The sequence below is a fragment of the Lagopus muta genome, chromosome 5 (assembly GCF_023343835.1).
Source record: "Lagopus muta isolate bLagMut1 chromosome 5, bLagMut1 primary, whole genome shotgun sequence".
NCBI classification, from domain to species: domain Eukaryota; kingdom Metazoa; phylum Chordata; class Aves; order Galliformes; family Phasianidae; genus Lagopus; species Lagopus muta.
This window is the reverse complement of record NC_064437.1, coordinates 53,733,922-53,756,181: the sequence shown is the minus strand read 5'-3', so window position 1 is coordinate 53,756,181 and position 22,260 is coordinate 53,733,922. Positions and strand designations below refer to the sequence as shown.

Here is a 22,260-nt window from a genome sequence, read left to right as displayed (position 1 = left end):
ACAGTTCCAGTGCTGGGGTTTTGTCAGAGGCAGGGGGTTTGTACTGAGGCTCAGTGCTGCGTTTGGGGCTCCAATGAGCCATGGGGACAGGTGGGGACATGTCCCAGAGCCCCGTCTAAAGGCAACAGGTGCCTTAATGCCCACAGCTGCACAGAGGAGGAGGATGAGGACAGCTGGGAGAGTAGAAAAAAAAAAGCAGAGAAACCCAATCCTGAAAAGAACGGCAGAAATCCCTGCATGCCTCCAGAAAGCCCCATTTTTCCCTGGATAGGCCCCTTTGGCCTCCATTCCACTCCATTGGCTGCAGTGGCCTCTCCATTCCTCTCTGTTGGCCCCATTGACCTCCATTCCCCTCTGCTGGCCTCCATTTCCCTCTATTGGCCTCCATTCCCTTCTATTACCCCAGTTTTCCCCTGGATTAGCCCCATTGGCCTCCACCTCCCTCTATTGGACTCTATTCCCCTCTGTTGGCCTCCATTTCCCTCTATTGCCCTAATTTTCCCCTGTATTGGCCTCAGTGGCCTTCATTCCCCTCTGCTGGCTTCCTATTCCCCTCTATTGCCCCAACAGAGGCTGCTCCTCTTTTTCCCCTGAATTAGCCCCATTGGATTCCATTCCCCTCTGTTGGCTTCCATTCCCCTATATTGCCCCAGGTTTCCCCTGGATTGGCCCCACTGGCTTCCATTCCCCTCCACCAGCCTCCACTGCCCTGAAAGAGCAGCTCAGCCCCTCACGACATCATTTCCTCATCCTTCCCACAGGGCTGGGGCCATGCCGTGCCCATTCCTGCCGCAGGCAGCAAAGCCGCCATCCCCATCCTCGTCCCTGTGCCGCCACAATGGGGATTGTTCCAGAGGCCGCGGGCAGGACGCAGCCCCGCGCCTGACTCACATCCTCACGGGCTGGGAGGGTGGCCCCTCCAGCATCCCCCTGGGAGATGAACCCAGAAGGGAACCCGCGGCCCTGCGGGGCACGTTGGGGTCTGGGCTGCCTCGGGGTCTCGCATCCCAAACCCAGTGCTGCTCCTCCCCAGAACCCGGAGCCCCGCGGAGCCGCACCGGGCAGAGCGCAGCAGAGCGAGGCGGTTGCACTAAGTGATCACATTTATTTGAATATTTGTGTGTGTGTGTGTGTGTGCGTGTGTGTGTGTTCTAAAATTGGTTACAGAATAAATACCTGTGCCTTATAGCAGGAAGTCCACTTTTTTTTATACAAAGTGCTTGTTACAGGAAGTTGCATCAGCGATACGCGGGGGGGTGCGTTTGGCAACGCTTCCCCTCCTGAAAACTAGAACAGTTTTTGTTGTTGTTGTTGTTTTATTAATTACTATTATTTATTCGTGTTTTTTTTTCTTTTCCCTTTTTTTTTGTTTTTTTTTTTTGTTTGTTTGTTTTTTGTGCATTAAATTTCCTGCCATTGTGTATTTACAAATCTCTGAAAGGAGAGGGGGAAAAAAAAAACCAACAAAAAATCAAACCAAAACCAACCAACGCCGAGACGTGTGAGAGGTGGTGGCCTTTAACGCAAAAAAAATCAGCCTTTAAAAAAAAAATAAAAGTAACAAACCCAAAATCTACACGTATCATTTCATACTGAATCAATGATAGGTTTTTTTTTTTGTTTTTTTTTTTCTTTCATTTTAAAAAGGGAAAAAGAAAGGTCGGGAAAAGGGGGAAAGTGAACCAAACCAAAAGAATAACTGCAAGGAGCGGGAGCAGAGAAGGTGCCATTGTCCCTTCGGAGTGTCGGCAGCGAGCGAGGGCAACGCGCCCAACGCAGATCCCCATCCACTGCTTCTCCTTAATTCCCCCCTCATCTTTTCTGGCAAGGGGCAGGAGGGACGTTCCGAAATTAAATTAAAAAGAATGGAAAGGAAATAAGCATTATTATTTCTTTTAAAAATGAAAATATAAAGGAGATGAGAGACAAACCCTCCCCAAAATCCTGGAGGGGCGCGAGGCGGAAGGACGCTGGGTTTGATTCGAAAGCAAAGAAAACCAACAAAAAGCCCAAACGAAGCACAACTCCTCTCTCCGACGCGCCGTCCGCCGGGTTAACTGGTGACGTAGTGTTTGGCCGAGGGCTGGCCGTACACCCTATAGAAATCCTGCCGGCCGTGCTGCTGGGATGCATCAATCCAATCCCGCACGGCAAGTCCCGGCAGCGACTGGGGCACGGCGGGCGCGGGCGGCAGCGGGTGGGAGTACTCCTGTGAGGAGACTGTCCAGGGGAAGTGCCCCGAGCGTGGGTAGGGCTGATGCCCACTGTGGTTGGACACCGAGGAACAGTAACAGTTGTCCACCGAGCAGACGAGGATTTTGCGCCCGCCGTACTGCGAGAGCACGGACTGCTGAGATGACGTGGTGTTGGGGTAGTGAGATGGGTTGAAGACGGAGCCCGAGTGCACCGGCTGCGGGCCGCTGGGAAGTCCTACAATGTGCTGCGTGGAGCTACAAGGCACCATGGCTTGTGCGGACTGCCCCTCGCCGGCCGACGCGCCCTGGCTCATGTACTGGCTGGCCACAGTCCCGGACGATGGCTCGAGGAAGCTGCCCTCGGGGAAGGCAGTGGAGTGCTTGCGCTTCTCCGCGCCGGAGTTGCTGACGGTGCACGGGTACATGGGGATGCTCTGCAGGAAGGGGACGGGGGTGCTCAGGGGACCTGCGGAGGGAACAGGAGGGTGGGACCACGTCAGGACGCCATCCCGACGGCCCCGGATCCGCAGGCAAGGCAAGGCATCACCCCAGCGTGCATCCTTCCCACAAGCCACAGCGTGCCTTCACAGCATCTCCGTGTCTTAATCCGGACCACAGAGGGTCCCTGCAGCCCAACAGTTCTCCCCACCATCTCTTGCTGGGACCTACAGGATGCCCACTGCTGGATGCGGGAGGCAGCCAAGCCCTTTTCCCCAATGCTTCCACCTCACCCACCTTCCAGCAGCTTCCTGAGCTGCTTCTCCTTCTTGGTGATCTCGTTCAAGAAGAGCTTAGAGTTGAGGTGGCCAATTTTGGGTGGAGGCAGGCTGCCACCAGTACAGTTCTGGGTCCTGTTGAGACAGAGGCAGAGAAGAGGTGAGGGACAAAACACACATAGCGGTGTGTGTCCACCTTCCCCCCATCAGGCTCCTTTCCCCACCCTCTCCGGAGCTGGATTTCTTCCCCAGGAGCTGCTCCCATCCATTATCCCTAGGTCCCTCCCCAGTGGCCTGTCAGGGCAACTCTAGCACTGCCAGCCCAGCTCACTCTGGAGATGGAGAGGGAAACAGAGGCCCTGCAGCACCCCCAGCTCTGCTCTATCTCCATAGGTCATGCTGCTGCACCTCAAACAGCCCCCTTCTCCAAACGCGCTCGCTGCACTCACCTGTCCATTAGGATTTTCACGGACTTGGTGTTCTAGGAAGGGAAGGAGAAGCCCTGGTCAGTGAGGACAGTCCTCATCCCAGCATCCATCTCCCTACTGATGTCAATTTCCGTATCTCCCCAGGAGGGGACACAGGGCCCAGGTGTCTGTGGCCAGGGCAAGAGGAAGCCTCTGCATCCCATGGATGCAAGATGTGCTGGCTCACAGTGTTCCTGGACCGTCTTACACTCCTGGTAGACACACCAGAGCCAGCAAGGGACCAGGAGGTGGTAGAGCCACCTGGTCCTTGGGCATCCCACCGCCTTCCCCATCTGGGTGACCACAGATTTGGTTGGGCCCAGGAGGGGCACTGAGTCCCAAACCCCTTTTGTACCCTCTGCACCAATCCCACTGGGCGCCACTGAACCCACTACAGATGTTGGCTGCTCCACCAGACCAGCGTCCCCAATCTCTCATTGTGAGCCAGGCCTCCCCACCACCAAACCTGGCCCATGGCCACCTCCCATCCCAGCACAGGGTTCTCACCTTCATGAAATTGATATCCTCAGTTTTGTCAAACATGACCTGGACAGAGCTGAGGAGCTTCTTGGCCTCCTGCATGCGCTCATTGAGATGCAGGACCTGGGCTGCGTTCTCATTGCAGAATTTGGCCTGGGCCTTGTCCAGGATCTCCATGGTCTTCCGCAAGTCTTCGTCCAAGATCTGGTGCATCTTCTCATACTGCAGGCGCACCTCATCCTTCAGCTGGCTCACTTTCTCCTGGGGGATGGCAGCAGTCAGCCCCTTGGCAGCCCCAAACCCCTGTGACTCTGCAGGGCCCAGATCCTTCCCCATCGCCACCCCACTGCCCACCCCACTCCCACGGGGTGCCGGCCTTGGTGCTGGCCCTGTTACCTCCACCAGCCGCTTGTCAGACTCCAGCTTGTAGAGCTGCTCCTCAATGTCCTGCTCCCGCTCCTCCAGCCGGTCCTGCTGCTTCATCAGCATCTTCTGCAGGGGAAGAAAAGAAGAGCAGCCGTCAGAGCCGAGCTGAACTCATCCTGGGCTCTCACCCCAGCATGCCCACATGAAGCTCTAAGGGCTGGGAACCTTGATTTGTGTCCCCTGGATAAAGGTAGCCTCATGAGTACATTTCAGCACTTGTTTTAGCCCCAGCCAAGTCCTGGGGGCACACATAGAAGGATTCATCTCCCGCTATGGAAGGATGCCCATCACCCACCCCCAGCGTCCGCCGTGAGCCATCCTCATCCCTCCCGCACACCCCACGCCACGCCACATCCTTTCTCCCATCCCCACTGCTGTGACAAGCCTCAGAGCCAGTGTCAGTGTAATCAGGACGGACGGAGAGAGGAGGCACCGAGCTGCGTTACCCCAGGGCTGGGCCCCAGCAAGGACCAAAGAACTGGGACAGAACGCCATCGGGGTGAGCCCCGGCCCCATGAAGGATCCTGACCCCCAGCACAGAGGGGCTCTGGCAGTGGGGGTGAGACGGGCAGAAAGCGGCAGCAAGGATGAGTTTCGAGGGGATTATTGCTATTATAAACCGCCACTCGGGGATTTATAATCAAGTAATTAATTCCTGGACGAGGTGGGAGGGGGAGGGCGGCAGAAGCGCTGCCGGGATTAATTGCGTTGTGGGGAAACGCTGTCACCTCCAACTCTGCTCAGAGCAGGAACTGGAAGCCTTCTCCATCCTGTTGTTTTCCTTAAGGGCTGAGGCATCTCCACCCCGGCCACATGGCAGAGCCATCGCCCCAAAAGCAGCGCTCGCTGCTAATAGTAATGAGGAGCTAAAAAACCCCCATCTTCCTGCTCACAGCTGTGTGCCACAGTGCCCATGTGTGTGATCCCACACTGTGCAGACAGACGCATGGATGTGGCCATGGGGACACCGCCAGCCCCAGGATGTGACGATGCTGCAGGGACTGATGGACCGAGCAGCACTTGGCGCGCACTGTCAGCTCCATCCCACCTGTGCCCGGGATTGGGAGCTTCTCACCCACAGACACTGAAACTCAACCAGGATACGCGGGTACAAATTGCCCTTTTGGCACTGAGGGGTGAAATCTCATTGTCTCTGCAGCACAGGCCGAATTCCTTCAATATTTTGAAAAGGAAAATATATCCCTTTCCCTTCCATCCCCTCCCAAATCTGGTATTTCTGAAGTCATGAACTCCTCCTCCAGGATCAGAATTTCTCAGGGTAATTTCTCATATTTCATGCATGACCTTGGTGCTGGGATGGCTGCAGCTCTCTCTGCACACATTCTCCCCGCACGAGCCTTTCCCAGGCTCCAAGCAGCTCCAACTCACGTTCTGAGGCACGGAAGGTGCCAGGGGCCCTCTGGCTGTGGGGTTTGGAGGAGCCTTTCAGACCCATGAGGATTGGCCTTCCTCAATCACAAATCTGTTATCTCCAACCACAGTTATAAATGGAATTCCCCAGAATGGAGGAATATTGTATTTCAGTGTCAACAGATGTGAAGTAATGTGACAAATTAATTAATGTATTAATCTGTGGTCGGGCTGTTCTACCCCAGTCCAATAGGTTCCAAGTGAGGCAGTGCTGGCCGCTGGATGCCAGCTTGTTCTGACAGAATTATATGGGATCTCACCCCTTTCTCATGGAAAAAAAAAAAAAAAAAACAACAGCAGAAACAGCTGAGACCCAAGAGCAGAATCAACAAAGGTGCAACAAGAAATTAAGGCCGGGGCAGAGCTTGTGCCATGGTGACAGCTCCGATGATGTAGGGTCACCGCGTGGCTCCAGGCCACAGCCAGGAAATAAGTAAGGAATACTTCTAAAGCCCCAGCCTGCGGAGGTTGGGGTGTGGGAGGGAGCAGAAACCCTGCAGCTGCCTGGGGCCAGGCACATCCCTCCCAGCACCCCCCTCCCGTGGCCCTGGGCTGTCCCCCCACCACCAAAGCGCAGTCACCGCCTGAATGGGGACATTGTGCGCCGCCACCGGAAGGATGGGACGGTGGGAGTGGGGCAGGACGGGTGAGGAGGAGGAGGAGGAGGAAGGTGGGACGGGAGCGGAGGAGGACAAACGCTTTCCTCAGGAATTGCTCCAGCCACCTGCAGCAGAGCACAGGACCTGCATCAAGGGCGCCCATTGAGGAGCATCCCGGCACGGAGCTGCGCGGGGCTGGAGCTGGGCCTGAGGTCGCACTGCTGAATGCTAATGGGCAAAGAGCCGGCGGCAGGGAGGGACGCACAGACACAGTCACCCGGCCTCACACCCACTGACTGATTTTCTAAGAAAAACCCACATGCAGAGCTATTCTGGTCCATCCTGAGGATGTCCCCTGGCGCTGAAGCATCACGGGCAGAGCCCACACATCTCCCAAAAAAAGGAGATCCTTCAAATCCAGCCAAGCAGAGGGAGCCCCCCCCCCCAGATCTGGGAACCTCACAGACCCCAGGAGTCTCACGCTGATTGCTGGGCACACACAGCTCTTGCAAAGCTCCACAGCACTCTCAGGAGCTGATTGCCTTACAGAGACAGGAAGGAAATGTTTGCTGCTGGGGTTTCATCTTGCACACACTTACAGTAAGTGGGGTGAGGGGGCTCAGGATGGAGCACCAGGTCTCCCCCACTGCCCTGAGTGTGGGGTTTTGCTTTTCTCGTGCTGCTCCCTGTGCAGAACTGGGGCCGCTTGATCTCTGGTAGGGCAGAAGAGCTGCCTGGGATATCCAGAGCTGGGAGCACCAGAGAGCCCTTTGCTCACACCAAGCAATCCCATGCCACCTCCTTGCAAGGCCCTGAGCACTTCAGGAGGAGAAAACAGAGGACAGAACCCCAGTTCCTATCTCCTGTAATCACCCCAGCACTCCATGCCCCATCCCCACTGCCCACTCCAGCAGGGGCTGCAGCCAGGTGCTCTCCCCAGCCACAACCCACTGGTGTGGGGACATGCTGGTGCCCCCGGCCCTGGGGCTGAGCCTATCCTACAGAATGCTCTTCCCCCTGTTTATAGGTGCTGCAAGGAAAAGCTTGTGAGCAGCCGGAAACCAGGAGGCCTAGCACAGCAGAGGCTGGCAGCAGGATACTGGACGCTGGGAAATGGGGACCTATTCTCGGTCCAGTAGCGACCTTCAGAAGGACCTTGAGGCCATCCATTTGCCTCCCCAGCCCCTGCTTCCTCCTGCTGCAGGGATTATTTGGGGCTCTGCCTTCTGTCCAGCCACACCAGCAGGGAGCCAGGTGACACTTCCCTGGTGTCAGGGGGTGGGGACAGTCCAGCTCCTGGCCATGCAGCGCAGCTCCCAGCTCCTGCTTCCACTCCTTTAGACCCCAGCTTCCTCCAAGCATGCAGCAAGCATCCTCCAGGATGAAAGTTCCTATCAGTTCAGATGGAAGTTGTGGGGGCCCTAACCTTCTTTTTTCCCTCTTCAGTTTCCCATTTCATAGAGGCAGCCCCAACAGGAGGTTGTAACTTGGTCATATCACAAAGCCCTGCCCTTCACACCAGCCCTCTATCACGCTTCTGTGCTGTATCATCCACGAGTTGTTCCTTCCATAATCTCCATGAAGAAACTAGCAGGCTTTGGCAGCACCCCCAGTCCTGCCTCCATCTGCTGCCATCCCACTCGCCCCCAGTGGATCCCAACACCCTCCAGGCTGCTGTGTGCCGCAGCCCAGCGCTGTCCCAGGCTGTCCTGGTGCGATGCCTTTGCCTTCCAATGCAACCACCCCATGTAAACCTACTGCCATCGCCCAGCAGCCAGCCTACCCCCATCTGCAGCCCCTGTACAATTGAGAAACCCGCACTCCTTCTTCCAAATAAACATCTCGGATTCAAGATCCAGCTGGCCTGTGTGATCTCAGAGCATTCTCCCCGCAGGACTGAAATGCATCCAGCCTCTCCCTCCCTCCTGCTGAAGGCTGAGCTGCCTCTCCCCTGCCCAAAGACCTCTGCTCGACATAAGCCTGCAAGGTCTGAGCCCTCAGCCACAACCCCTGGTCCTCCTCTTGTCCTGTGGCTCAGTGAGGCAGGCAGGGGCTGACCGTGCTCCCTGGGACCAGCCAAGGACTTGGACCCAGATGGAAAGCACTCAGGTACCTCCTGCAATGCTAGCCATCTGGCAGGTGGCTCCCATGTCCCAGCTGCACGGATGTCCATCAGTGACAACCCATGGCCACGTGTCCCACCATCGTCCACTGGAACAGAGGTGACAACCCACAGCCATGTGCCCCGCCATTGTCCCGCCATTGTGTGGAGGTGACAACCCATGGCCACGTGCTCCATCACTGCCCAGTTTGGGGTCCTGGAACCGAGGGGCCTGGCTGTGCCCATGGCACAGAGCTCCTCTCTGGGCTCAGGGCAGCATGAGGGAGAGATCTCCACTTTCATTCCAAGGCAGTGACTTTTTTCCTCCTAACCGATGCAGTTAAAATTCCAACTGCTCAAGGCTATTCTAATTTGTACTGGTGAGTTAAATCAACACCAACAAGGGCAGAACAGGTTTACGTGCACCTCGGTTACTGGCTTGCACCAACCAGAGCACAGCTACGTTTCTCCAGGCAGCTTTTTTTTTTTTTCTAATAAAGATAAGAGGGCACTTATTTCTTTTGTGCACCTCCGACTGAGAAATGGAGACTGAAAGTGACTTGGGAGTCAACGCCTTGTGGCAAGTCAAGGTGACTTACGCGCCGATGGGCTGCGTCCGGAGAGCTCTGCAAAAATGCAGATCAACTAACAAGATCTACAAAACCTGTTAGGGGCTTAGAGGCTGCTTAGTGCTGCGAGGTGCCCACGGGAGAGCACGGGGACAGGCTGGGTGTACGGCTGTGGCGATCTCAGTGGCTGAGTCAAGGAGGAGGACCCCATTTCTCCTGGAAACGATGCGTCCGAACAGGCACCTCTGCAGCACCCCACTGCTGGGCTCCGTGTGCTGAGCATCGCGGTGTGACACCCCAGACACCCCCACGTTGCCTCCTCGCAGGGAAGCCACTGAGTTTTCTCCCCCCACCCCATCTTTGCAAGGCGGTGGCTGTTGAGAATCCGAGAGCCCGGATTCTAATCTTTATGAATCCCGTAGTCAGAGCGTGCTGAACAGCAGCCCAGCAACACCAGATGTTCAAACAAAGCTGCCAACCGACAGCTGTCTGCAGCTTGCAGCGTGTTTTTACTTTAAAATGCAAAATGATACCAATCTATATTAAAAGAGAGACATTCGGAGCCGGGCGATAGCAGCTGAAGCCGCGGATATTGCTCTTTCACGCAGGGTGTGGCAGTGGGAGGAAATATCTCAGAAACTACTGCTTAAGCCGCCCTCCCAGCCCCCTTTCCTAATGGGAAAGAGCCTCACGTTACTGCCTGAGTGCCGTGAATGTACCAGTGCGTGTCCAAACAAGCCAGCAGAAAGAAAAATGCGGCGTGAACAAACACGGACTAACGAAGGGTGCCAGAATGAATCCACAGCCGCACCTGGCTGTGAGCGCAGCGCTCACTGCACGCGATGGAGACAAGCGAGGGACGCAGGGATCGGCCCCGGCACCGCCTGCCCTCGCACCCTGCCGTCATCCCAGCACAGGGAGCAGAGCCCCCGCGAGGAAAGCGAGGGATGGACGGACCGAGCGCAAAGTCTGTGGACACAGGAGCTGGGAGGTGGCAAGGCCTGGGCAGGGCTCAGCCCTCGTGGCTCGCAGGGACGGAGCAAAGAGGGCTCAGCCAAACGTGACGTCCCATCTCCCCGCCAGCCGCGCTCGCAGGAAATCCATGGGATCAGTCCCAGCGCCGCCTCATTGTGCTCCGAGCTGCGGCAGCATGAATGAATCACGCTCCTCGACGTGACACCCAGCTCCCAGCAACGTCCTCGGGATCAAAATATTTACATTGCAAATGAGTAAGAATAGGACCAAATCCCCTCCCCGGCTCGGTGACACAGAAGGGCCGAGCTGCGGGCTGGCGGAGCAGAAAAGCATAGAACCATCTGAGTAGGAAGGGACCTGTATCCAGTCCCATTCCCCTGCAGTGTACAGGGACACCTACAGCTCCATCAGGTGCTCAGAGCCCCTCCAGTCTGACCTTGGGTGTCTCCAGGGTTGGGGCAGCCAGTACCTCTCTGGGCAACTTGTGCCAGTGCCTCACCGTCCTTACTGTAAAAGACTGATCCTTGTATCCAGTCTGGAGCAAGAGGCAGGGACCTGGGCTCTGCAGCACAGTGATGCCGGACCAGAGGGGACCACACATCCCACAGCCCCACACTCCCCTTGGGGAGCACCCAGCCAGCTGAGCCCTGTGTGCACATGACACGACTGTAACCAAAGAGATGCATGGAGCCCTGGGGCAGCCCAAGGAGAGGCAAGCCCCTGGCTCCCTCAGCACACAGCCCACTCCCCAGCTCCCTGCGCTCCCTGTTTCGCCCCCGGCACAGCACGGTGTCAGCAGGCATTACTTCACAGCACCAGGCTTCCTGGCGGGGAGTGGGAGGAAGGGGAAGAGGAGCCCAGGGCAAAGGCAGCCGGCACCTCCAGCTCCCAGCGTGCAGGGCAGCACGGCCCCTTCTCCTTTCATTGCCCTTGACTTTGGGAAGGAATAGAAACATCCTATTTCCGAGCCTGAGCATGGCAAAGGATTGCACACCCATTGAAGGACGCACAGGAAAAAGGGCCAGGAGTTTATAGCAATCTGTTCTTGCAAATAAATGAATTCAGCCTCCTCCACTGTGGTGAGCTGCTGCCCACATGGGAAGGTGACCCCAAAACCAGCGCCTCGAAATGTGACCATGTGCTCTGAATGCCCATCACTGCCCATGTGCATCTGGCCTTGGTTAATAAACAAAAGCAGGTAAAACCAACAGATCCAAGCGAAGTCACTAGCCACCAGCACTTCCAAATTCCTCTCTCTGATTCTATCCTCAAAACCAAGCGTCTTTACAAGGAGGCACCCAGAGCCTCACCACGCAGCCTTGCCACCCCTTTCCTTGCAGCCCCAATCCACCCCAGCACCTAACAGCCCCACACACCAGCCCCATGCTGGCTTGCTTTTGTCTTCCCCACATGCCCAGCTCACAGGGATAGGGGACAGGGTGCCGCAGGGGACCTGCTCGATGTCAGATGCATTGCTGGGGAGGGGGCTTGGATGCAGCCCCCACTGTGCTCCTTCAACATGCTGACTGCTGCTCCTGGGAGGATGCCTGTCATTGGTTTTTAATCTCGCCTGATTACGGGCCAGCCTCTGACATTATCGATCTCTGGCCCCCAAGGTGTCATCTATCTTCCAGATCTGATGGGAGATGAGAGCCTGGCAGCTCGGACTCGGCCAGCTCCATTCTTCCCAGGAGCAAGGACCTGCTCTGCTCCCTGCCAGTGTCGCCAGCCTGCATGAGCTGGGCGAGAAGCCCAGCCTCCAGCCCCAAACAAGAGGGATTTTGCTGGCTGCCCTCTCTCCATTTAAGCGCTGCAGAGCTGGACAAAGCAGAGCAGCCCTGAGGAAATCTGAGGGCAGATGGACCTGGCATTTGATCTGCAGACTCAAAGCCTTGCTCCTCGTGTCCCCAGCACATCAGCAGCACTTTATCAAGCCTGGCAGCCCAAGGTGCCTCCAGCACCCGCCGCTTCTCTCTTTCACTTTCATTATCCTCTTTTAAAGGGGATGCAGTGGAGCACAAAGGTTAAGGGATGTGCCGGAGCCACGCAGGATGGGCAGTGCACAGCGTGCAGCCAGAGGAGCCATTTCCAGCTGGGGCTGTGCTGCCATTTTCTAGAGAGGCAGGTCCAGCCCCAAGATCTCATGCCCACTAGAAAACCCATGTACTGCTTGGGGCATGTGATAGCTTCTCCTTACCTGCACACCACAACTCAGGGTCCACACCCCATGGGCTCCCACTACTGCACATCCTCCAGCTCCCAGTCCCAGCTCCAGGGAAAGCACAGTGCCTCCCTCAAATTCCTGTGCTGTGATGACACATGACTGCGGGCAGTGTGAAGGTTGTCTGCTCGGATGCTTCTCGTCGTTCTCTCCAGCAAAGCTCAGCCTTGCATTCTGGGAAGGAGGAATGTTTTCCAAGGAAGCTCCAGCTCAAACACGTAGATGACAGTTTTGCTTCTGCTTGTTGCCTCGGTATTATTTATTAGATGACTGCAAAAGCACCTCAATAAACAGTGATCAACGCTGCATGTGCTAGCAGATACCAGGAGCCACAAGCACATCTCAGGGAGAACCAAGGGCAGAAGCACTGGGGTAAGCGCAGCCCGTGGGGTCCCTGCCCAGCAAGGTCCTGCAGGCTGTGCATACGCTTAGGGCGGTGAGTAGGAGCAATTCCATCCCACCAAAAGGCTACAAAAGCCAGGGCTCAAGGACTGTCCATAGTTTTGCCCATTGGACTCACAGCCTTGATGGATGATGGGTTTGGAGAGGGGTGGCCTTCGCAGGATGCACAGGGCTTCACTTCCAGTCCCCTGCCTGGATGCCCCAGCAAGCTGAGACAGGAACAGAACACAACCCCAGAAGGTGCCCCCATTCCATCTCGGGGCAGATCCTGCCCCTATCCCACATCGCACCCCTCTGTGACAGACACACAGCTCACAGAAGGAGAGCTGCAGTAATCCCCCCCAGATCCAGCCACCCCCACCATCATGGGGCCCCACAGCATCAAGGGAAGGAGGGATGGGGGGGAGCAGCCCCCTCCCCAAAGGGACAACACAGAGCTGGGGACTGCATGGCATATTTCTTCCACTCCATCCACCAAGAGCCATGCATGGAGGGGCTTCTGCTGGCAGAGCTGGGTGTACCAGGACAGAGAACAAAGGGAGGCACCCGCACCCCCATCCCTTTGTCTGAGCGCAGAGGAGTTTCACCTGCAGGGAAAGCCTGCTCCCACCCAACAGCCGACAGATACGGGTGGGGAAAGGGATGCAGCCCCCTCCAGCAGGAGGGTACGGAGCCCAAGGATGTGGCAGAGTATACATGAAAGCTCCTTCCAGGCCCCCCCCCCCCACCTCTCCCAGCATCCAGGAGCAAAAACCCAAGAGCCTGCAGTGCTGCCACAAAAATAGCTGCCCACCCCCAGAATGATCGATACTGGTCTGCGTGTGGCCCAGCACCAAAGCCCAGAGCTCAGCTCCAGCACTGGGAGCAACAGCGGGGCTGCGGGGGTTGGAGCCACACAATAACCAGCTGAAGCTGCTGTATGGCAGGGAAACTGCCCCTCCATTGGGATACGGGCCTCCAGCACTGGGACGGAGCTCCCAGGTCACCCACCAGGAGACCAGGACCAGGGGGATGCAGTGCAATGGGGAGGGGGGAGAGGGGCAGCCCAGCGCCGCGTCCTGCAGCCGGCTGGCCTGACAGCGTGCACTCATATTTCAGAGAGACACAGCCATCCGGAACGTCACTCCCTGCCAACTGCCTCATCTGGAGCCATCCGCAGCTCTCTTGTTTGCAACCCGCGCTGGAGCCACCCCCCCAGAGCAGGCACAGAGCAGGGAGCTGAGACAGGAGAGGTACGGGGAGAGAGAAGAGTGCGGAAAGGGGGAGAAAAGGCAGAGGAATTAAATCACTTGCTGCTAATTTATGTATTTTCTGGCAGTTGTGGTGCACCGGACCAGCAAACGGAGCGTTTTGAGAGCGTGGTATGCAGGAGCCACGGCTCCAGAACAGCAGGGCGCTGCTCTGAGACAGAGACTTCGCTCCTGTCACCACCACAGGCACATCACAAGGCAGAGAGCAGGCAGGCACGGTCCCCTGGTGAGAAGGGGCCAGAGCTGCCCTTATCAGGAAGGATCCAGCACTGGGAACCTCTTCCCGGAGTTCATCTGGAGGACAGATGTAACATCTCTTGCGTGCATCCAGCATCTCGTGCTTGCAAACAACCGCCCATCCCTCCATGTTTGGGAGCAGGCATCTCCTCCCGTTCCCAACCACGGTGCCTTCAGCCCTCCTGGGCAGGGAAGAGCTGGGTGCCTCTACCAGACCTCCTCCTATGGATGATGATGGGAAGGGGAAGACATCCCTTGCCCGTGTCCCACAAACCCCACAGCTCCCTGTAGCATCTGCCCCATCTTCCCTACCAGCAAATGGAGCTTCAATTGTGTACCGCGACTGAAGCTCACACAAACCCAAGCTCTGGCTCCATCAAGCCACCCCCTTCCTGCAACAAGCCAGCACCTCCCAAGCCTGCAGGCTGCGATGAACGCAGCAACTTGACAAAGTCACCAGCCACTGCTACAGATCTGCAGCATTTCAGTTTTTCCCCCCAAGAAAAAAGCAAGGCCAGACCAGATTCTGCCCCAGAGCCTGCGTGGCAAAGCAGCATCTAGCTCCAAGTGCTTATTTATAAGTCTGTACATACATGTACATTTGAGTTCTGACAGAATTAATTCTGGCATCCAGCTAATTCAAAGCATTCCTCCCCCATCACACTACTGTTGCAGGCCAGCCCAGCACAGAAGCTGATTATAAAATACTGCACTAGCCAGGCATTTCTGCAAAGCCCTGTGCTATTGAGCATTCAGCCTTCCCTTGCTTGGCTATTTCATTGTTTCGGTGTCGATCCCTCCTCTCTTGCCCTGTGTTTCCTGGTTACTTTTGTCCCTGCTCTGGAAGCACTGCTGCTCTCAGCCTCATTTCAGGGTCAGATTTAAAATAAAAAAAAATTACAAGAAATTAAAGAGAAGGAAAGAAAAATTACCCCAGCATACCAAGACTTCCAGCAAACAGATAGGTAACCAGCAAAAATAGCAAAAATACAGCAGCGTGCAGGCAGAGCTGGGGACTGAAGCCCGTCGCCTTCCTGCAAAGCGTAGCGGAGAAATCCCTGTGTGGTCACACGCTGTCCCCTCAAACAGAACGCAGAGAGGTCAGGGCAGCCAGCAATGTAAGAGCTTCTTTATTCTTGGGCAGTTGCATGGATCAGATCGCTTGTGCCCTTTGTGAGCCATGGAAATCTGCCTCCTCCTCCTCCGGCCCCCCTGAGCTCTGCCCCCCTCGGGAAGGGGCAGAGGCCCATCAGCATGGGCTCCTGGGCACCACCGCGGCTCTGGGATGGCTTGCGGTCAGTGCTTTAGCAGAGCCATGGGAGGGGAAGAGGAGGTTCCCAGTGTTCCCTGGCTCCCAAGCGGCTGAGGAATGGGAAGAACCATAGAATCATTCATCGGAAAAGACCTCTAAGATCAACCATCAACCCCATCAACCCACCCCATGGCCACCAAGCCACGTCCCCCAATGCTACATCTCTACCCCTGCACCCCTGGCTCGAGCCCTTCAGATGACTGCCTCCTTCCCCCTCCCACCCTGCTCCTCACCAGCACCCATCCACACAGCACTTTCCACTGTGGGAAGACAGCATCCTTCGGCATGGTCCCTCCTCCTCCTCTTCACCTCCTTCCTCCCACTGCAGGCAGTGGATGCCTGTGTCCCCCACCTCCTCTGTCAATTCTTGGGTGACTGTGCAGACAACTTGTGGCTGCAGGTCTAAAGCAAGCAACTGCTGGGGACTTGACAGGTTACAGGCAAGGGAAGTGCTCAAGCTCAGCAAGAAAAGCCCTGCATCCAGACCCCAGGAGAGGCAAATGCTGGTTTCACCTCAAAGACCTGCACAGCCTCTATTCAGCAGGGCCTACCATGGGGACCAGGTATGTTCAGAGAGCTCTGAGGAGTGCCTGCCAGGCACCACAACACTCAATTCACACCAGAGAACTCGGGTCCTTGCACTCACAGTGCCTCCGTGGGCTGCATGCCACGCTCCTCATAAACAACTCATCTGGAAAATAAGTGAGCCCATAAAAATCCACCCCATAGCAAGTCACCAAACCTGTTCCGGAGTAAATCGACCTACAGCAGCTCAAGCCTGCGGCGGAGCCGACCACACGGCCCCAGCACTAGGGCTTGCTGGGTGCCATCTCCGCACCCATGGCACATAGGGGAGCATGGGGATGGGACAAGGGACACGCACACTGCCAGGTGCCTCTGGTGTCAGAGCCAGACACCCTGCAGAGCTGGTTCCCAAACCTCCCGCAGGTCATGGCGCGTCCGCCTCCTCTTCGTTCTGACGTGCTGGAGTTTTCAGAAGGCAGCGGGATTTTCTCCCGACTTCCCACACGGTGCAAGAAGCAAGGTCAGGGGGAAGCTGCCTCTGAGCCTTGAAATGTTACCAAAGCAGGAGCAGAGCCCCCAGCCAATCCCTTCCACCTCCAGCACCTCCAGCAGCAGTATAACCAACCACATCCCACACAACGGTGGGACAATCGCAGCGGTACCCAGCAAACATTCGGGTGAGCCCCTTTCACACGTCCTTCTTTGGCTGCTGCCTTCCCACTTGTGCTCCTGTCTTGGTGCTGGGCAAACAAAAATACTTAGGGGGCACCCTCCTCCGACTGGGGGAACTTCCCAATTTCAATCCAGGAGAAGGTCCCCCGTGCCCTGGTTTGGGAGGTAAATGGCTTCTGCAGCAAAGATGGAAGGAAAAAATGTTTCGTTTCAAGACCTCGACACAAACACCACGTCAAGAAGCACAAAAAGAGGGTGGGTTGTCAGCATGGGTTTTTTTTTTTCCTCTTTAAGCACTACAAAAACAGGAAACAAAGGAGAAAACATCTCACGGGGGGGGGGAAGGGGAGGTAGGCGCTGATACGCCCACAAAAGCAAGATTAACCACATATTTTATTTACTGCTTGCGTTACGCTTGCACCTTTGGGTTCACCCAGCTGTGAGCCAGGGCTCGGCGGGTCCACGATGCTGGGCACCACACGAGCTCAGGAAGCACTGGGTCTGCTCCCCAAAGGGCTCCAAGCCCCCGCCTGCCCGGCACAAAGCCCCCTGAGGTGGGCTGCAGGGAACAATGACGGCAGAGGGCACTGCAGCCTCCTGGCCCCCGGGGCCGCCTCTGCCACTGGGTCAATCCCACGCCCGTAACCCACGTGCCAGACACCGGGCGGAGGATGAGGCTCTGAGCCTCCAAACTTTGACTCACTTCTCAGTTACGAGCTTCCCAGAGGCGCGCACGGAACAAATCTCTCAGGGCCACTTGCTGGCAGGGACGCACGATGCTCCAGGAGCGCATCCCCCAGTGTGGAGCCAGCCAGCAGCCCGGAATCTTATGCTGACATCGGCGCACAGGCAGCCATCGCCGCTGAGCGCACAAGGGATGGGGACACGCACGTGGCCCAGTTTGGGGCTGATGTAGCTACACTCTTGGTCCATGAGAATAGAGAGCCATAGCAGGGACACTACCACTACCCCATTCCCCAGCTGAACACCCAACGGTGAGAAGAGACACGCTGATCACTGCAGGGATGGGAAATTAAGATAAGGCAGTGATGGAGGTTCTAAGGGATTTGGCCAAGGTCACACCGTAAGTCTGTGGCTTTACTACACAGACCCTTCACCACCCAGCCGCACATCCTCAGATTTTACAGCAGGGCCAAAATTTGGCCTTGCTTTCTGCCAGGTCGTTTGGAACACCAACATGCAGCCCTAACGACGGCACAGCAACAGAAAAATGCAGAAAGCAAGGATCGATGAGATCAAAGCGTCCTGGAAAAGGACCTGGAAAAACACTCCGGGTCCCCATCCCTGCCCGCTGGGGTGGATCCCCCGCCCTGCCAGGGAGACCAAAACCATTCCCTATAAATAGAAGCAGAACAGCCCTTCTCCGTCAGCCTGCCTGGGTCCTTCCCCTCCCAGCGCGTGTGGCACCTCCACGGAGGTCTCTGGTTTTCCCCCAAAAAACCTTGAGAGGAAAATAACCTTCCTGTGAGCTCAGGCTGGGAGCCGCTCCCCCACCCCCCCCGCAGGCCTGGCCATCCAATTGGAAAGTAATTATACTGCAATTTTTATTTATGACTCCTTTTTTTTTTTTTTTTTATTGCTAAATGGTGACTCATTTTGGCAACATTAAAATACACAGGAAATCATCCCCATTTTACAGTAATCACCATTCAATTCATTGTTAAATATTTATTTGTCGGACGAGCGCCGGGGCCCTCCAGAAGGGTCGAGGTGGGCGGGGGGCACCAGGGTGACAGCGAGGCTGTGTGATACCCCTCAGGGTGTGGAGCCGTGGTGAAAGCCTCTGCCAGATGGCCCAGCCACAGGCACGGCCGACTCACTTTCCCCAAACCCAATGCCTCCCGCTGCCGCAGGGACTGGGGGCAGGCCCCCGCCGCCCCTTTATCCTGATTAGAAAAAGCACTATTTGGCCAAAACCCAACCCTGGGCCCCCCGGAGCAAGAAGCCACATCTCTGCTGAATGCCTAACACGAAGCTCATCCGGTGCCGGCCATACAGGAGGAAGGGGAGGACGGTGGGAAGAGCCGGGCTCTGACATTCACCAGCCTTACAATGGCCAGGACCACGTCCCTGTCGCACAGCGGCTTTGTCATCCCGGAGTCGGGTGCCTGGATCCGCATTTCAGGGCTCCTCACCCCCTGCCCCCCCTACACACACCACCACCCACTGTCAAATTTTAATGCATGTCACTGAACAGCCACCAGCTGACTCTGAACCACGGCAGGGCTGAAATCTCCAATCACCTCCTCCTCAGTACCGGGACCCCCACCCAGCACCAAGGGGACACCAAGGGCCCAGCAGACCCCCACAGGAGGCCCCATCCTTGCAATTTGGCCTTCCCTGCCGTGCCCGGCCAAGCCACGATCTAACATGTCTGCTCCTGCCGACTTCCTCCTGGCTGCCCCAGTGCTGCAGAGGGCACTGGCAAAGCTCTACAACAACAGGCCGCGGTGTTGGCCAGGAGGATGGCTTTTGGGTAGATGCTACACACACATGAGCCTGTTGGGAAACAAACATGGCATGCCACAGATCCAGGAGGCAGAGGAAGAATCCCCAGCTGAGAACCACCATGAAGAGGCTCCTGCCCAACACAGCCTCTACAATGGTGGGGAACCTCCTCAAGCTCTCCCCAGTGGTCTCGCAGCACGGTGGGCTCAGAACACCCAGCACCTCCTCAACCCTCCCAAGGTGGCCGCATAGCACGGTGGGCTCAGGACCACTACCCCAGCACCTCCTATGGAGCACAGTGGCCAGACCTGGAGCACGGCGGTCAAATGACCATCCAATGCACCCACCGTGGCTGCTCCACGGGGTGGAGACCACCACCAGGTCTCACACAGGGACCACGATCTCAAGTGTGGTGGCCAACCAACCTCCAAGACGTGCATCCCACCCACGGACGCTCCACTGGGCGGAGATCATGGCGACATCTCACGGGCCTCAGCGGACATGGGACTCACCCTGATCTCATTGCGCCGGATCTCCACATCGCAGACCGAGTGTCCCTGGTGGGCCCCGCTGTAGTAGCAGCAGAACTGGCAGACGGCCACCTGCTCGGCCTCGCAGTGGTACAGGCGGTAGGCATTGTGCTGGGGGCAGCTCCAGGCCCGCACGTCGTCCGCCTCCACCAGGAGGTGCCCACGGGCCGTGGAGGGCTGCTGCAGGTGGGTCTGGACGTGGGACTGGCAGCACGGGGCCTCGCACCTCAAGCAGATCTTCTGTGCGGGCAGCGGCGGGCCCCGGCGGCAGAAGACGCAGTGCAAGACAGAGGGAGGCTTCTCCAGGTTGAGAGAGTTGAACTTCTCCACGATGTTGGTGAGCTTCAGGTTCTTCTCCAGGTTGGGCTTCTGGTTGTACGCCTGGTTGCACTCCGGACAGCGCACCAAGCCCGTCTCCTTGGCCCACGCCTCACCGATGCAGCCCCGGCAGAAGTTGTGCTTGCAGGGGAGCTGGACGGGCTCCACGAAGACGTGCAGGCAGATGGGGCAGATGAGCTCCTCCTCAAAACAGTTCTTCCAGTTCTCGGCCATCGCTGCCGGCGCTCGCTGGCGGCTCTCCCCACCAAATGTCTCAGTTGGGTCTACAGACGGGCACCGGGGTCGCGTCGCCCTGCAATGGGAAGCGTTGGGGTGAACGGCCAGGCTGCCCCTCCGCCCCACGGAGCTCAAAACCGAGGGCACGAGGAGCCACGGGGCAGCACTCGAGGAATCTCGAGAGAGAAAACGCCACGGAATGGCTTCAGTCGGGGGGGACCCCAGAGCTCATCCAGCTCCAAGCCCCTGCTGTGGGCTGGGTGCCGACCAGCAGATCAGGGACCAGGACCCGATCCAAGCCGGCCTTGAACGCCTCCGGGGACGGGGCCATATCTGTGGCGTTCGGTTAAAAACGCAAACAGTTTAAAAAAAAAAAAAAAAGAAAAAGAAAAAAAGCCAACAAGCCAGCAATGCGATATTGGAGGATTTACAGCCCAAAGTCTTAAGAGCCCCCAGCAGCAATGGGTCTCCTCTCAGCTGCATGCAGGGTGAATCAAAACTTACCGAAGGTTGAAAGAAATCCATACAAAATCCAGCGCCGCGCTCCGCGTTCCATATAAAGCTCCGAAATTCAGCGCTCCGGGTTTGATTTTTCGTTCCTTGGGTTCGCCGCCGACATTCAATATTTTAAAGGGACTTCTGTCGCCCCCACCCCCCCCAGCTGACTACAGCAGAGCGGCTGGGCTGCCTCCGGGCTTTATCCCGGCTTTCTCCGCGATGCGAGCTCGGAATCGGAGTCTTTTAAAGGAGGCAGATCAAAGGGTTAAGATCCAAAACGGGAAAAGGAGGAAGACTGGGCAAATTGAGAAGAAAAAAAAATAACAGCGACGATGACGACGGTGAAATAATTAAAAAAAAAAGCCAACAAAAACCCACGAATTCTCTCCGCAGCCCCAAAGGTTTGCAGCAAAAATAAAGAAAAATAATAAGAAGAGGGGGCAAAAAGACAAGAGAGGATAAAAAACGAGGGGAAAAAACCCTCTCGGCTGCTTCGGAATTGTGAGGTGGTGAATGGGAGAGCTGAGCGGAGGACAGGCCAACCATTCAGGCGCTGCCTCCGTTCATAAATAGGAATGAAAAAGAAAATGGGTTTCGCAAAGGGAGGGAGGGGAGAGCCCCAAATCAACCTGCCGGGGTTCTCACGGGGGGCCGCGTCCTCTTCGGAGAGAGGCAAAAAAAGACCGGAGGGGCTCCGAGCGGGGCTGCCCTGCTCCCCCGCCCCGGAACAATGCGCCGAGCGGGCGGGGGTCGCGGCGGGGCCGGGGGCTGAGCGGAGCGGAGCGGGGCCGGAGCGTGCGGTTCCGGGCGAGTCAGCCCTCAGCCATTTTGCGCTGCCCTATTGGAGAGCGGAGCGGAGGCGCAGGGAAACGCAAAAAAAAAAAAAAGAAAAAAAAAAAAAGAAGAGCCCGACCCCCCCCAGCCGGCCCCCCCTCCTGTCGGAAGAATGTCGCCTCTCCGCCGCGCTCTGCCCCCGCCCCGCCGGGGGCTGCGGGCTCCGTCCCCGTGTCCCCGCGTCCCGTCGGGGCCGCTCAGCAGAGCCCCCCGCGGCCGCCCCCGCCGCCTCCTGCCATCTTGCGCTGCCCGGCGGCCCCACGCCCGGCCTTCCTCCCGCCGCCCCCGGGAGGCGGCCGCGGCCGGGGGGGGCGCGGATCCCCGGGAGCTGCGGGGTTGGGGCGAGTGGGGGGGGAGTTGAGGGGTGGGGGGGAGAGCGGGGCGGCGCCTCGGAGCTGCGCGGCTCAGCCCCGGCGCTGGGGGCCCGGAGGGGCGGCCATGGGGGCGGCGGCCGCGGGGAGAGAGCGACCGGGGGCGGGGGGAGGCGGGCGCGTCCCGCCCCGGAGCCGCAGCCGCTGAGTGCCGGTGGGGCCGCCGGGCGCCGCCGCCACCGCCTCGGAGCCGCCCCGCGCTGCGCTGCGGTGGGAGCCGGCCCGGCCCGGCCCGCCCAGCCACGCGTCACCGCGCTCCGCCCCGACGCTGGGCGGCGCTGCCTTAAAGCGGCCGTGGCCGTGCGGGGCCCACCGCGGTGTGCGGGGACCGAGGCCGTGGTGGGGGTGGGAATAGAGGTGATAATTGGGTCGGCGTGGAAGTACAGGTGGGTCGGGATGGAGGTGGGCACGGGAATAGGTATTCG

At 57.5% G+C, this 22,260-nt stretch overlaps 1 protein-coding gene across 1 annotated transcript; it reads right to left on the bottom strand.

Annotated features, from left to right (window-relative positions):
• Positions 1 to 1,525: 1,525 nt before the first annotated feature.
• Positions 1,526 to 21,791, bottom strand: TRIM8 (tripartite motif containing 8). The gene is made up of 7 exons (XM_048946626.1): positions 20,637 to 21,791; positions 19,560 to 20,208; positions 4,255 to 4,350; positions 3,886 to 4,119; positions 3,361 to 3,392; positions 2,931 to 3,046; positions 1,526 to 2,661 (listed from the first exon to the last, which is right to left on the bottom strand). Exons 2-7 carry the CDS (start codon positions 20,127 to 20,129, stop codon positions 2,054 to 2,056), a joined length of 1,656 nt encoding a protein of 551 aa, XP_048802583.1. The 5' UTR covers positions 20,130 to 20,208; positions 20,637 to 21,791; the 3' UTR covers positions 1,526 to 2,053.
• Between the last annotated feature and the right edge of the window lie 469 nt (positions 21,792 to 22,260).